Source organism: Eschscholzia californica, unplaced genomic scaffold, assembly GCF_041429995.1.
Source record: "Eschscholzia californica isolate CP2 unplaced genomic scaffold, dmEscCali1.0.p SCAF_2, whole genome shotgun sequence".
Lineage (NCBI taxonomy): Eukaryota > Viridiplantae > Streptophyta > Magnoliopsida > Ranunculales > Papaveraceae > Eschscholzia > Eschscholzia californica.
This window is the reverse complement of record NW_028238309.1, coordinates 9,736,203-9,752,811: the sequence shown is the minus strand read 5'-3', so window position 1 is coordinate 9,752,811 and position 16,609 is coordinate 9,736,203. Positions and strand designations below refer to the sequence as shown.

Below are 16,609 nucleotides of genomic sequence, written 5' to 3'. Positions count from 1 at the left end.
AATCGTACTTTTGACTAATTATTCATGGATATACACAATAAAGTTATATTTTAAGGCAATAGAGAGCCTAAAGTCTAAGGTTTTGGCTCTAGTAATATTTATAATATAAATAAAAATCCTTTGTGTCATTCTTCACATTATATGGAGCGATTCTTCAGCTAGATACTTAAGTTTGACGCCCCAACCTAGGCATGGCTAGCTCGAAAAACATGGACTAGGTCAAATGAACCAAAATGAGTTGTTTTCTTATTCAGGACTCAGTTATAATCATTGATACATAATCACCAAGGAAGTTTGAATTGACCTCCTGCCCCTTAACGGAGTATAAGGTCCTCCTCCCCTAAGCCAAATGTATCCTTACAGTAGCCGTTAGGGGAAGTATAAGTTTTACCAAGACAACATCCTATCAAGTGATACCTCTTACTATATAGATGTGTGTGTGTGGGTGATGAATAATTGTGTCCTCGTTTGGCCTTTTTCAACTCAAATGTATCTAACACCTCGTACTTGTGTCCATGTTAATTTCTACCTTCAATATGTTGTTGAAGGAGAAGGAAGAGAAGCTCATGAAGGAGATTTAGTTGAAGTTAATTACGTTTGTCGACGTTCAAATGGATATATTGTTCATAGGTAAGAGTGTATATCATTTTCTTTCTCTTTGTTATTTTACGTGGAATTCTGCATAGTTAGAATAGTTCAAAATGCAGTACTGTGGATCAATTCAATGGAGAAAGCAAGCCTATGATTCTTCCCCTTGATGAACCGAAGGTTGGTTATGTTATTTTCACATCCTATATTGTTTGACATTGAGTGTAAACATCCATTCACAGACCCGTCGACACCGAAATGGTTATTGGCTTCCCTAGTAAAAGGAACCTTAGAACTTAGACTGAAGTAGTAAGTAGTTACAACATCTTATAGTATTAGTTATCTTTTGATTGAGTTATGTTTTTAAAAGATCATAAAGGGCTTGAAGGAAGTGTTGATTGGCCAGAAGGTTGAAGGTAAAATCTTTAGGGTTATTTCCCTAATGGCCCCCAACTTTGTGACCAGCTTCCCGCCTGGCCCCCTAAATTAGCAAAAATACCCATATGACCCTCTTTTTCTGTTATCTTTAACTGTCCGTTACTCTCATTCCTCCACCTCATTTCCTCTCTCTGCCAAGTCACCTACAATGCCACATCATCATCTTCTCCGGCAAGAGGTCGCCGGCCAAATTTCCGGTCGGCGACCTTCAAACATAAAAAAAAAATAATAAAGTTTTTTTTCTCTCTCCTCCCTCTAATTTTTTTTTTCTTTTTCTTTCCCCTCTCTAGATCTAGAGAGAGATAGAGGGATCCGTTCAAGGTCCGAAAAGACCTTGAACGGTTCTGTTCAAGGTCTGATCAGACCTTGAACGGATCCCTCTCTAGAGAGAGAGAGAGGGGAAAGAAAAAAAATTAGAAAGAGGAGAGATAAAAAAAATGTTTGAAGGTCGCCGGCCGGAAATTTAGGGGTGGCCGATCGGCGACCCCTTGCCGGAGAAGATGATGATGTGGCATTGTAGGTGACTTGGCAGAGAGAGGAAATGAGGTGGAGGAGTGAGAGTAACCGACAGTTAAAGATAACGGAAAAAGGGGGTCATATGGGTATTTTTGCTAATTTAGGGGGCCAGGCGGGAAGCTGGTCACAAAGTTGGGGGCCATTAGGGAAATAACCCAAATTTGTACTTGCAAAACCTATTCACATCTGTTGTTGCAAAAATTATTCGCGTTATTTAATTTTGATAAGAGAATTTGCAGGGAAAAGAAGAGCGATAATACCTCCTTCGGTCGTACATTAATGAAAGTTTGCAACCTGTTCCAGATGAGGTGTGTTTCCCTTTTCTTCGTTATTTTCTTAGAATTGTAGATCTAGATTCATATCTCAAACTATTATTCGCGTTATTTAATTTCAGTTTAGACCTAGACGAAGCCTTCAATCTCACGTGAAGGAGCCATTAATTTTCGAAGTACAAATAACAAATGTTGAAGATTTTGTGAACTTTATACATCAAAGTTTATGTTGAAAGATTAGTCTTTGCATTTCTTCTGTGTATGTGTTTTATGATGTCATGAAAGAACAGATTTTACTTTCATGTATTATGTATAGATATACCACTAGCAATGTATTTGCACCATGCTTTCCCAATTGAAGTTTTATTCCAGGTCCTGTACTAAGTTGATTTCATATTATGAGAACATACCTTGCTGAGACTGCAAGAGAACGAGCTCGCGAGCACACGAGCACACGAACACACGTGCAACTACACAGGCTCCAAGAGATGAGCGTGGAGAATGTGAGTTACGTGGACGGACAAGCACCTCGCCTCTCTGGCTCTTTGGATGGGTAGTTCGACTATCAGGCGATCCTTTCAACAAAAAAAAAAAAATTAGGCAAGCTTCCCCCACAGGGCGAGGGCTAGAACATTCTTGGTTGGACTACGTTTACGGACTTTGCTTAGGTTATATATATATATATATAATCCAAAATTACCCCTAACTGACTAAAGACTTTCCATCTAGTTCAAAAAAAAAAAAAAACTTTTCATCTAAAAATTAGATTTTTTGTAGGGGCGGTAATTATAAGGCCCAAAATGGGGAAGTTAAAGATAATCAGGCCCAATCCTAAATAATAATGAGAAAAAAACCCACTTTGTAAAAGTACCACACTACCCTCATTTTCATAAATAAGTGACAATACTATCCTAGCTCTTTTTTTCCTCCCAAATTTCCCGCCCAAAATTTTGAGCAATCCCATCAAGTCAGATTGGGTTATTAACCCAAGACTCAAACCCTTTACTCTTAGCCCAAAAAAAATCTTTCATATTCTCACACACTCTCTCTCTAAAAAACCCATCTTCTCTCTCTCTCTCTGCAAATCGATTTTAAGATCAAATCTCCATCTTTTCTCTCAAAAACCTTTTGATATTCTCATTATGTCTTTACAAAAACCAGAAACAAAAAAAAAAAATCGTTCTCCCCCTACAAATCGTTGAAGAAGCTTAAAGCTCCTTCTTCCCTCTCAAAATTTCGAGTGAAACACAGAGCATCTCTACTTTCTCTGAACCGGCTTAAATCTTATACTTCTCTCTCTAAATTTCTCGGCTCATACTCTCCATTTTGCAAGATTTGTTAGCATCAGTTTGGATCCCTCAAACAAAATCTAGAATTGAAACGACTTCAAACAAGCATCGATTTCTAGAAAGAGAAGTGGATTATGTCAGGTTTTTCGCAAGATCTGTAGCATTAGTTTGATAAGAAGTGGATTATGTCAGGGTTTTAGAAAGAGAAAAACTATTAGGGTTTTTTGTAGGATTTTTTTTTAGGAACTTAGGGTTTTTTGTCAAAAGGTGCAATCTGTTGAAGATTATTAGGGTTTTCTTTAAGAAAAAATCTTGGGTTTTTGGGATGAAATATTTTTTAAGATCTAACATTTCATTCATAAGTTTAGAATATTTTTTTAAATGTGTGAACCTTTAAGTTTTTTATATGTAAACATCTATATATGTGTGAACCTATAAGTTTCTTATATATTGAAACATCAACATGAGGTGTTTGTATATATTCAGTTGCAATATTTATAAATCTTTATGTCTACGACATATAGTTAAATGTTCATTTCTTGTATGTTTCTGTTTGTTTAATGTTTCTGAATGTAATGACAATTGGGTTTTTGTCTGGTTCAAGTGGGTAATCTCCACTTTCTTAACTCTTCTCGACTTCTCGCTCTAAACTTTTCGACTTTTCTTGGCTCTTCACTAAATTATGTTTTGTTTTGGGCATTTTATATAATGTTACAGTCTAATTTTGCATGTGATATGGTGGAAAACATTTTTCAGTACGGTTTCAAATATGTTTGCATATTTTGGGTTGGTTTTAGTTGGTTTTAGTTGGTTTTAGTTGGTTCATATTTGTCTTAAGGTTCATAACTTTTCACAGATTTTATGTTTTTTTCGTTGCATATTCTTCGTTGCATTCACCAAACTATGACTTGTTTTGAACATATTCTAGGATGTTGCATCCTAGTTTTGCTTGTTGAGTTTATGGTGGAAAACATTTTTCAGCAATAATGAAAATATGTTTGCATAATTTTTATGGTTGTCAGTAAGTAAAATATTTGTTGTGAACATATTTTGAGATGTCTTTTGGAAAACAAAGTGGGACACATTTTTTCGAGATCTTAGACATAACTTATGTTGTTATGAACATTTTTTAAAATATTTTAGCATTTAGTTGTGGAACTTAAGGTGGATAATTTTTCACTACACTAATGTTTAACTGTTTGAATGTTTAAGGTCGATTTCAATAAATTTATTTTAGACATTTTAAACAATGTTATATTTTTCCATAATCAGTTGTTTGGTGGATAAATTATTTTCCAACAAATATCATAAATTTGTTTGCATATTTAGGCGTGCTTTGTGTTATTCTATATATGATGTGAACATTTTAGTAAATGTTTAGACCTTTAATATAATTGTATTTGCGTGTCAAAAATTGGTTGAAAATGATTTCATTGCTTTCACAAATTAATATATGTTTGGAATAGATATTAGAATGTCGATGCCCTTTCTGATTGTGATGCTAACATAATTTTAAATGTCCTATGCAAAGGTGTGTCTACTGTGAACAATGGAAAAGGAAAGTCAGATGATAAGGAGATTGAAGTCGGAGAAAGAAATTATAAAAGAAAGAAGGTGGGGAGTTGAAATCATTAAAGAAAGAAGTGACTCAGAGAAAAAGGACAGAAATGACATTCTTGATCCTTGAAAATAATAGGATTCAAAGGAGATTGGAGAACTTTGTAAACATTTTTGTTACAAATTTTTTGTTATTAATACTTGAAGTTTTGTTGTTTACTCATCTCATAATGGTTTCAACATTATCGAAGTTCCACAAAACATTAAATAAAATGCTATGAGAAACATCGTTTTTGTATTCATATATTCAATTTCTTCCAAAAGTTGTAAATAATGATTATATACAACACATATCGGATTAATTCCGACAAATATCACATTGTTCTAAGCAACATATAAATTGCTCTTTTGTTTTCTAGTTTGTAAGTAACAGAGAAACCCTATCTTAGAACAATTATGTATTTGCTTAAGCATAATCAAATATTTTATTACATTGAGCATACTACTAGTATTTTTAACAAAATGTTCACAACAAATACCAAATAACTTAGAGCAATAACAAATATGCAAACAAATAATAACCAGTGCTGAAAACAACTTAAAATATGCAACCGAATAAGCCTCAATGTTGTGAAAAGTTAACAACATTAAGAGCCACCATGAAATACTGAACATTTTTAATTATGTTCACAACATCTTGAAAAATGTTAACAACAACTACGAATCAACTTAGAGCAATCACAAATATGTAAACAAATAATGATAAATGCTGGTAAAAAAACTTTTGTTCTTCGTTAAGCATTTTGGGAGTTTTGGGAAAAATTTAAAGTTATGTTGAAGACTTTTTGGGTTCTGTTTCAAACATTTAGGGGTTTGTTGATGATTTTTGGGTGTTTTACTTAGAAAAAAACTATTGTTGTTCGTTAAGCATTTTGGGGATTTTTAGAGACATTTACAGTTATGTTGAAGACATTTGGAATTCTGTTTTAAACATTTAGGGTATTGTTGGTGATTTTTGGGCGTTTTACTTGGTAAAAAAGTTATTGTTCTTCGTTAAGCATTTTGGTGGTTTTTGGAGACATTTACAGTTATGTGTAGACATTTGGCATTTTGTTTCAAACATTTAGGGTATTGTTGGTGATTTTTGAGTGTTTTACTTGGTAAAAAAACTTTTGTTCTTCGTTAAGCATTTTGGAGGTTTTTGAAAAAAATTTAAAGTTATGTTGAACACATTTTGAGTTCTGTTTCAAACATTTAGGGGGTTGTTGATGATTTTTGGGGATTTTACTTGGTAAAAAGACTATTGTTCTTCGTTAAACATTTTGGGGGTTTTTTGGAGAGATTTACAGTTATGTTGAAGACATTTGTGATTCTGTTTCAAATATTTAGGGTATTGTTGGTGATTTTTTGGTGTTTTACTTGGTAAAAAACCTTTTGTTCTTCGTTAAGCATTTGGGGGTTTGAAAAAAATTTAAAGTTATGTTGAAGACATTTTGGGTTCTGTTTCAAACATTTAGGGGTTTGTTGATGATTTTTGGGATTTTACTTGATAAAAAAACTTTTGTTCTTCGTTAAGCATTTTGGGAGTTTTGGGAAAAATTTAAAGTTATGTTGAAGACTTTTTGGGTTCTATTTCAAATATTTTGGGGTTTGTTGATGATTTTTGGGTGTTTTACTTAGAAAAAACTATTGTTGTTCGTTAAGCATTTTGGGGGTTTTTAGAGACATTTAAAGTTATGTTGAAGACATTTGGGATTCTGTTTTAAACATTTAGGGTATTGTTGGTGATTTTTGGGCGGTTTACTTGGTAAATAAGTTATTGTTCTTCGTTAAGCAATTTGGTGATTTTTGGAGACATTTACAGTTATGTTGTAGACATTTGGGATTTTGTTTCAAACATTTAGGGTATTGTTGGTGATTTTCAGTGTTTTACTTGGTAAAAAAAACTTTTGTTATTCGTTAAGCATTTTGGGGGTTTTGGAAAAAATTTAAAGTTATGTTGAAGACATTTTGTCTTATGTTTCAAACATTTAGGGGGTTGTTGATGATTTTTGGAGGTTTTACTTGGTAAAAAAACTATTGTTCTTAGTTAAGAATTTTGGGGGGTTTTTTGGAGAGATTTACAGTTATGTTGAAGACATTTGTGATTCTGTTTCAAACATTTAGGTTATTGTTTGTGATTTTTTGGTGTTTTACTTGGTAAAAAACTTTTGTTCTTCGTTAAGCATTTTGGGGGGCTTTGAAGACATTTACTGTTATGTTGTAGACATTTGGGATTCTGTTTCAAACATTTTGGACATAATGCTTCTTGCATTTTATATAATGTTTCAACAACTTATTAAAATGTTTACATAACAAAAGAGTATTCGGAACAAAACGAGTAGTTCTAGGAATAATTTTCAAAAATGTACGGAGGATACAAAATGTTGCAGAAACAAAGGATTTTGTTTAAAACAATTCAAATAATGTTTACGTAAACATGATTGTGTATGTATAACACCAAAAAACTAAAGCATTTTTCAATCTCGATCAGTCAGGACACCCTCTTTATCATTCTCTCGGCCACGACATCATCTTTATAATTACTTCCATGTGGGTTCTGCCACGACACCCTTTTTATCATTCTCTCAGAAGACATTATCTTCGTCCATCTACAGATTGTTTGGATCTGTTTACAACATTAGAAACCTTCTTATCATTCTCTTGATATAGAATCTGCAAGTGGAATCAACACAGAATTATATGCCTACGGGAAACACAAAATGCACTAGACATTTCTGTGAATGCACTCGACAACTTGTTAAATGTCTACAAATTTGAGAAAATGTAGAAGACATAATATCAGTACATACTTCGTTAAGATGTAAGTAGTTATGTTAGTACATTTCGGTAGTTCATTCAAACATTATCACATACTTCGTAAACATTTGGAACACTTTTCACGTCTAACATCAGAGTGTTCATAACAGTGTGTGAAATGCCTAGCTAGCTATTTAATCTGCAACTAACACAAGTATAAATGCAAACTTGATTTTTTTTTTCAATCTATATTTAGACAAAAAACAACATCTAACATCTATACTAAAACATTTTACACAATGTTTATCTAATGACTACATTTGCAACCAACATAAGTATAAGTGCAGACATAAATTTATTTAAAAATTTATTCAGATTCAAAAAATATTGAGAAAAAAAATCAACATAGTGTAATTTGTTCCAACGAATACCTTAATGTTTAAGAAAACTGAGAAGAAATGAACATTTTATAATTTGTTCCCAACAATTAAAATTATGTTTAAAAGTGTTATGAAAATTAATTCAGAACTAATTATTTACAAAATCAAGACACCTAACATCTATACCAAAACATTTCACAAAATGCTAATCTAACTACTTCTATTGCAACCAACATAAGCATAAGTGCAGACATAAATATAGAGCTACATTGCATTGGTGCAATACCATGAACTTTCCAATTACACCCGGGTTTGGGACATATGGCTGTCACACGAAATGGTTTGTTTTTTATATATTTGTAGTTCTTCTTAGTAGCTATTGTATATCTTCCAAGAGAATCTCTGAAGGTTTTCACTCCACCCTCAAATATTTGACCAATGTGAGTAAACACTGGGCCCCAACCTTCCGACACTAGTGGTTGGTCCCTCTGTGGTGCTTCATCTGTTGCTCGGTCAACCACCATATGCAAAACGCTTGCAATAATATGTCATCCAAACAATAAACAGTTTCAGAACACAAAATTAAATGTTACTGAAATTAAATAATAAACCTGAACACAAATATAAATGTAAAGAGTTGTTTACAAAAACCAAAACAACAGTGATTATGTTTCAGGTTATGTTGGTTATGCAACTAACATAAGTTAGTAAGTTCAAGATTTCCAAGATATGCATGATGGTTTTAAAACATTAAACTTCTTTTTAAAAACATCATAGTATGTTATGGCGAGTACAGAACGAATCTAAACACACATATTATTGTCACGAATTGTTTATTCAATCAAAAAACATTAGTCATTATGTTTCAGTTTTTAGGCAAAATGATAGCCAAAATGATGTTTAGCTTCAGAATTATAAAAAACAGTTAAGTGTTTAAACGTCACACTCACAAACATATGATAAAATGCTTATGACATGAACTTGAGTGTATCGAAAGTATGGTTTCAGACCAAAACACATGAAACTTTGATGACAAATATCAGAAAATTTAAAAACTACTAAATGAAGAACATGAAACAACAAAACCAAAATTTCGTGTAAGATTTCGAAGATGAACAAAACATGGAGTTGATGAACATAGAGAAGAACAGAGAGCAAAAGATTGTTAAATGAAGATGAAGAAAACATGGTGTTGATGATAAAAATCATGAAGATGAAAAAAACATGATGTTGATGATAAAGATCATGAAGATGAACAAAAAATAATGTTCATGATAAAGATGAACAGAAATAGATAGAGCCCGTTACAGGAAGGTGCAATGAAAAATGATAGTATGAAAGGAAGGTGCAATGAAGAAATCATCTAGAGAGAGAAAGTTTAAAGAAAAAAATGGAAAAGAGATGAAGATAAGGAAACAATTACCTGTATTTCCGGTCGAGTTATCTTCCGGTTATCTCTTTCCGGTCGAGATATGTTGCTGTTAAAGAGAGAGAGAGCCGAGAGAGCAGAGAGATGAATATGAATCTAGAGAGAGAGAGAGCTTAAAAAGAAAGTTGAGGAGAGGGAAAGCATTACTCAGTTTATAGTGGTTGCTAGAGGGAAAGAAATCTGGGAGTTTATATATAAAGGGTAGAATAGGGATTACTTAAAATAATGGGTTCCTAGAGATGGGAAAATGCTCCTAGGGATCCGAAATTGGGTTTGATATTGGTTTATTTTTAAAAATATGGGTTTTGTATGTATTATTAATGAAGGCTGGGCTTAATTTGGTATTTTACCCAATTTTTTGGGTTTTTCAATAAAAATTTCTTTTTTGTATGACTTGAAGAGCAAGAAACCATAAAAAGTCTTTTCTAGATGGTAATCTGTTAGACCATAAATAATCCTAAGCCTAATTGCTAAATAATCCGAGAGCAGCTAGTTTAGGGTTTTAATCTCCACTTTCTCTCAAGGATTTCAGGTAAGGGTTTCACTTTGAACTTTCTCCCTCAAGGATTCGTTGGCTTGTATCCTAAATCTTCACTTTCTCTCCCAAGGAATTTGTTCAACTTTAATCACTGTCTTTATTTGAATCATTTAGGTTCTAAATTAGGTTTCTTTACTTTTGCTAGGGTTTTTGTTTCTTCATTGTTTAGTACTCATAGAAGAACAAGTTGGATTTTCAATTGTGATGCATATTCTCGTTTCCCTGTTGGCATGTTATATGCTACTTGTAGTGTTGTATTTCTCTTTTGGAAAATCCAATTTGATCGACATTGGTCCATTTAGATGTTTGTAGTATCTTATGCATGTATTAAGTGTTAATTGTTCTGTTTTAGTGATTAACAACGATGAACACGATGTGCAGCAACGAGATCGACGTTGCTCAGAATTCCGACTAAACTTGGCGGTCGAGCGGGTAGTTTCCGTCTCGGACACTGCGCGCCCACTTACACATCGGGCTTGCGGTTCATGGGCGGATTCGGGCTCCCCTTTTTTTTTGCCCACCTCTAGGCTCGACCAATTGTTTCACCAAAGTGACCAGTGTAAACAAGGTATATATAAAACTAATAAAGATTAACATTAACCATACGACTATACGAGAATAATCCAGAATTACCCCTAACCGACTACAGACTTTCCATCTAAAAATTGTACCTTTTTTATGACTTGAAGAGCAAGAAACCAAAAAAAGAAATAATCGCCTGTTAATGCTTTAACAAATCTCCTATGTAACGACGATGAATCCATCATTTACTATTTTTCACCTTTTTGTTCTTTCAGGGTTTTAGAACGAAGATCTTCTTCTTCTTCTTCAAATTGTTTGTTCCATTTTATTGATCAGAGATGTCTTGTATATCATTTACATCAACAATTGTTCAAGTTCCTCAATCATCCTTCCTCAAGAAAGATACAGGTTTATACATCTCTTTCTCTCTCTTGGTTCAAGATTGTGATTGATCTTTTAAGAAGACAATTATATTTATTTTTAGCTATATTTATTGATTTGTGTTGACAATGGTATTTAAAACTATGTTTGTATATAGATTATAGAATGACCTTTAAGGTAGTATTTATGGTCTTTCGGGTTTACTAGTTTCTCTACTCTAGTTTCTTTGTACTTATGAACATATTCTATCCTTACGATGTATCCAAGTCATTGCATATATGATGTCTATTGTACTAATGTAATCCACTATTTGAAAGAAAAACACAATTTTAATTCATTCGTGGTGACGTTTTTGCAATTATGTTATTCGCTAGGGCGATTGACCGTCAAGAAATCTCTAGTGTCCTTTGGAAGCCAAAAGGTCATATTCCCTCGATTGGCTATACGATGTAATGCTTTGGTGAGTCAATTATTTTTATATCTCTATTTCTCTTATCAAATAAAAAGTTGTCAATTTTTAGTGAGAACATATAATATTTTACTGGAGGGTGCCTTTTTTTTTTTGAGAAACCGACTATGATCTACGTTAGTTGTTACAAGGCAGGCATTGATACATCATGAAGATGTGATAAGCACGATAACCGCCTAAGTTAAACCATTAATGAAAGAGGCCTAAAACCCCAACAACATGAAAGAGGCCTAAAGCCCAACTACATGAAAGGGGCATAAAGTCCGACGGATTTATTACATTATTTATACCTTTAATAACCCAAATTCAATAAACCATAGATGCCACCTCCTCTGGGAATCGAACCTAGGACCTCCAGGGTTTTGGAGTTTATGTCAAAACTTTCAACCACTTGGGCAAGCAAGTGTTGACTAGGTTGCCTCTTACATGGTGAAAATTGTAGAAATAGAAAGGAATACTTAGATCAACTAATTTTATTGCTTACATTGCACTTTTGGATTTAGAGTTTCAATAAAGCATATGTCAGTCGGCTACATGTTGTCTACCTTATAGATGCGCAATAAATTCACTAAATTATGATATTCTGATTTTTGTTTCGACTCGCTTGGATTCTGAGACACCATTTTAAGTCAACCTCCTCAAAATGACAATTGGATGCATGATGTCTTTACATTCTCATGCTCGGTAGGTGCTCATTACAAGTAGAGGATGAAAAAGAAGAGAGAAAGAAGAAGTAAAAACAAGAAAGAGGTTTAGAAGTGAGAGATTGGGGATCAATCAAGGGGAGGTCGTTTGGTAAAGAAAAGTGACCAGTAACGGAGTTCAGACGAAATCGCCAGAAAAAAAAAAAATCAAAATGAGAATATGACAAACTAGAGGGTCAGATAGGAATATACCCATGATAATGTTCGACCAGAACACTAATTAGGAGACGAGGTGAAACTTGTAAACATAATCAAACACAATAACTTTGTTCAATGAACTGTTACAAATTTGTCATGTGAACTTTATATAGATAACTCTCTAAAGATATCAATATAACATTGGATACTTGTAAACATGAAGTAAACAAAAGATAACAATTAATGATCTCTTACAAACTCTCCTAATGGCTATGACAAAAATTCAGTGAAAAACTATTTGTAACATAAATTAGAACCCTAATAAATTTGGGGAGCTTCTCTTATTGCAAGGCAACGATAAATAAAAAGTAAAGTAGTAGTAAAAAGTAAATACCAAGTTGTAGAAGTAACAGTTCCAATGTGAAGTACCATTTAACTTAATGCTCTTAAATGGTTCAGATCACTATGTAAGCAAATAAAATAGTTTGTGAAATTTATTTTCGAGAGGTAAATGAAATAGATATCTCAATTCTAGCTTTCTTTTTCCTCGCGCTCACTGTAGTTAACTTTTAGTTCACATTTTCTTATACTTCATCCTTCTAAAGGGAAATGTTTAATATGCATTTAATTTGGTTCCTTACGCAGAAAGCGAAATGTGGAAATGCACAAACTGAAACTATTTCTCGAAAATCATCATCAATTGTTGCTTCTCCCTCGATAAGTAAGTGTCGATTCTTACTGATGTGATTTTGAAGTCGTTCATGATTTTTTTATTACAACTCTATGGGCTTACATGGAAAGGATCCAACAATGGTTTTAAACGAAGATGGTATTTAACTGATATAGCAATATAACTTGACACGAAGTAACATTTATATGCATAATAGGGTAATCATCATCGACAGAAAAAGCTTTTCTTCGGTTATGTCCACGTACACATTCGTTACTTAAAGTTCATTCCCGAGCTTTGTTCATGATATAATGGAAGTACAATATGATGAGTATATAGATGGACCATCTTCCTTGTCAAATTTCTTAATTTTTTTGCTTTTTTGGGATTTTTTCCCATTTTATGTGGAATATTTTAGGTAAACAACCACTGCTGATGCTAGACGATGGTGGCTCTGGATTTAGTGGCAGTGAAGTTCCACCTTTTTATCGTGGCGACGACGGTGGTGGTGGTTATGGAGGAGGAAGAGGTGGTGGTGGGGGGTTAAGTGGTGGATTTTCATGGGGAGCATTTTGGTTTTTCTTCTTCCTAATGTTTCTACATTATTATCTATCCAAGGATAAAGAAAGAGAAAAAAGGTACAAGATTTTAACAGGAAGAAGAAAGACTATATCGCATTATCTGCAGTAGTTGAGTTGAAAATGAAGTGGTAAAATGGTAGATCATATTTGTAAAAGTTGAATTGTTGAATCTACCAAATTAGCTTCTAAGTCAGTTAAAAGAAAGAGAAGTTCAAATGCTTATTGTCTTCCTTGGTCATATCTCTAATCTTGATCAATTTGTTGATTCATATAAACGATACGATTTTGATAGTAGATTTGTTTTTTAGTTACTGTTATTTTCTTACAAGTTTCCCATTCTGGGATTTTGCAACAACAATATTATGATGATAATATGGTACAACATTTGCTACGGATTTTAAATGGCCAACTTGGAGTGATTTTGAGTTTATAGTTTTATATAATTGCCTAAATTTAGATTTGTTGTTTCAATTACTCAGAATGATGACTGAAACTAAAAATGAGTTAGGTGATTTAGCTTGAGTCGATTATAACCTTGGGAGATCTAAAAATAACAAGTTGGACACCTATGGTTCGAAATACATCTACGGTTCTAAAAATAACAAGGTGGTCGGAGATCCTGAGGTTTGATGGCCGATTTATTTTCCAGCGTGCACTAAATTTTTTGGTCTCGCAATTAGTTTTTAAATTGAAAATTTATTTGACATGAAACTCTTTCCCCCACATGATCGGATGATCACAAACATGTCGTGCCGCTTCTGAATTTGAAATGAGGGTGTTGACATGTCCGAATTGAAAATCTGAATTTGAACGTGAGGGTGTTGACATGCCCGAATATGAAAATTAGTATGTCACGTCCCCATTCAAGCCATTCCGGTCGAAGAATTTTGAGGGCACTAACACAGTTGTTTCGAAATTTGAACCATTCCTTATAGCATCTCCAATGTTCAAAAAAAAAGTTCAATTTTTCTATGTGTCTTTTTTTTTGAAAACCACGCGAAATCATATTTCATTTCATAAGCGATAAATCACTAAGATTACATGGATAATTGTTATTTCTCTCGGTTCATCGACATGAGAGTTACATAAGTCAATTCTACGAATTTCGAATGTAAAGTGCCTCATGATGTGAGAGAAATTGACTAGACACAGACACAGAAAACAAAGAAAAAAGATGAAAAGATCTTTAAGGTCGTGCATGAAAAGACCCTAAAGGTCGATAAAAATATAATCCGAATACTAAAAGAACCACCGTTGCCATCATCCGGAAAACTGCTTTCAACACCGAAAAACGGTCTTCATCACTGGAGAACCGCCGCCATCACCGGATAACCGCCGCCACCACAGAAAAACCGCAGCCACTGCAAACACCCACCGTCCGAAGAGGCCACTCTGTGTCATCCACAAGACCGCCATCTTCTCATACCAATAAAATATACCCCCACCATCACCACAATACACCATGAAAACCTTCCACCACCACCATTAATCACAATCCCATTCTTCACCACCACACCACCACCATTAATCACAATCCCATTCTTCACCACCACACCACCACCATTAATCACAATCCCATTCTTCACCACCACACCACCACCACCACATTACCACCATCACTCAACATCCCTCAGAACCCACGCCACCACCACAACACCTACTTGAAAAACCAGCAAGTCTTGCCCAAAAACCAGTCGCACCACCATCACACCACTCCCACCATCAAACCAACACCATCACTAAACTCCACCGCATAAACCACACCACCACCACATCCCAACACTAAACACCACCAAATCTTTCCACCTACCCCATTCGCACCACCACCACCATCACGAACAGTTAACTGTATAAGAGAGATAGAGGAGAGAAAGAGGAAAGAGAGATGCTATAAAAGAACCATAAAGGGCCCTTCGCCGGAGAAAATCGACTAGATCTGAACGGTTTTCCTTTAGAGACTAGAGAGAGAACGGTTTTGACTTGCCTCCTCCGTGATGTTATTTATTATTCCCAATTAATCAGTTAAGTATCGTGTCAAGTTTCAATTATAATCATCAATCCTATGTGGTAGAATATAGATCTCCAATTTGTCTGTATCTCTCATGCAAATCTTTGACAACGCAAAAAAAAAAAAACATGAAGACTTGATTTCAATCGGTCTATATTTTACGATAGATTAGTCAGACAAATGGAGATATCTCAATCGATATCTCTATCTAATTTTGGGCACATCATCTTAGATATCCAAACAGAGTTTGTGTTAGAAAAAATTACAAAACACGTGGAACTCAAAATTTCTAAGATTGGGTGTTTCAGACGTGGTGGTCTTCGACACAACCAATCCATTGGTTGGAAGGCGTTCTAGCATTGTACAACTCAGCATATTCAACTGCTTCAGCTTATCCATCTCTCCATTCACAGGCCTGTCGACACCGAAATGGTTCTTGGCTTCCCTAGTAAAAGAAACCCTAGAACTTAGACCGAAGTACTAAGTAGTTACAACATGTTATAGTATTAGTTATCTTTTGATTGAGTTATGCTTTTAACATATCATAAAGGGCTTGAAGGAAGTGTTGGTTGGCATGAAGGTTGGAGGTAAAATCTGTACTTGCAAAACTTATTCACATCTGCTGTTGCAAAAGTTATTCGCGTTATTTAATTTTGATAAGAGAATTTGCAGGGAAAAGAAGAGTGCTAATACCTCCTTCGGTCGGATACATTAATGAAAGTTTGCAACCTGTTCCAGATTAGGTTTGTTTCCCTTTTCTTCGACTAATTGTTTATGTGAATGGGTCAATTTATTTTCTTAAATTTGTAGATATAGATTCATATCTCAGACCATTATTCGGGTTATTTAATTTCAGTTTGGACTTAGACAAAGCCTTCTATCTCACGTGAAGGAGCCACTAATTTTCGAAGTACAAATGTTGAAGATTTTGTGAACTTTATACATCAAAGTTTATGTTGAAAGATTAGCCTTTGTGTTTCTTCGGTGTATGTATTTTATGATGTCACGAAAGAATAGATTTTACTTTCATGTATTATGTATAAATATATCCTTCTAGCAATGTATTTGCACTAAGCTTTCACAATTGAAGTTTTATTCCCGAGACTGCAAGAGAACGAGCGCACGCGCCCACGAACACACACGTGCAACTGCACAGGCTCCAAGAGATGAGCGTGGAGAATGAGAGTTACGTGGACCTGACAAGCACCTCGCCTCTCTGGCTATTTGGATGGGTAGTTCGACTATCAGGGCCCCATAGAAACCATTTCAAAAATACTGCATCAAAGTGGTGTCATCATAGTTTTCTTCTAGATATCCTCATCACAAACAA

At 34.2% G+C, this 16,609-nt stretch overlaps 1 protein-coding gene and 1 pseudogene across 4 annotated transcripts; both read left to right on the top strand.

Annotated features, from left to right (window-relative positions):
- Positions 1 to 487: 487 nt before the first annotated feature.
- Positions 488 to 16,360, top strand: LOC147556064 (peptidyl-prolyl cis-trans isomerase FKBP16-1, chloroplastic-like; annotated as a pseudogene).
- On the top strand, positions 9,650 to 13,582 carry LOC147556065 (uncharacterized). 4 transcript variants are annotated; one of them, XM_086664024.1, is made up of 6 exons: positions 9,660 to 9,800; positions 10,188 to 10,374; positions 10,604 to 10,736; positions 11,084 to 11,169; positions 12,666 to 12,741; positions 13,109 to 13,582. In XM_086664024.1, the coding sequence occupies exons 3-6, from the start codon at positions 10,667 to 10,669 to the stop codon at positions 13,378 to 13,380; spliced, it is 504 nt and encodes a 167-aa protein (XP_086520150.1). In that variant the 5' UTR covers positions 9,660 to 9,800; positions 10,188 to 10,374; positions 10,604 to 10,666; the 3' UTR covers positions 13,381 to 13,582. The 4 variants fall into 4 exon arrangements, with proteins under 4 accessions (XP_086520151.1, XP_086520150.1, XP_086520153.1 ...); XM_086664027.1 differs by having other exon boundaries at positions 9,679 to 9,800; positions 10,665 to 10,736; XM_086664025.1 differs by lacking the exon at positions 10,188 to 10,374 and having other exon boundaries at positions 9,650 to 9,800.
- Positions 16,361 to 16,609: the final 249 nt, after the last annotated feature.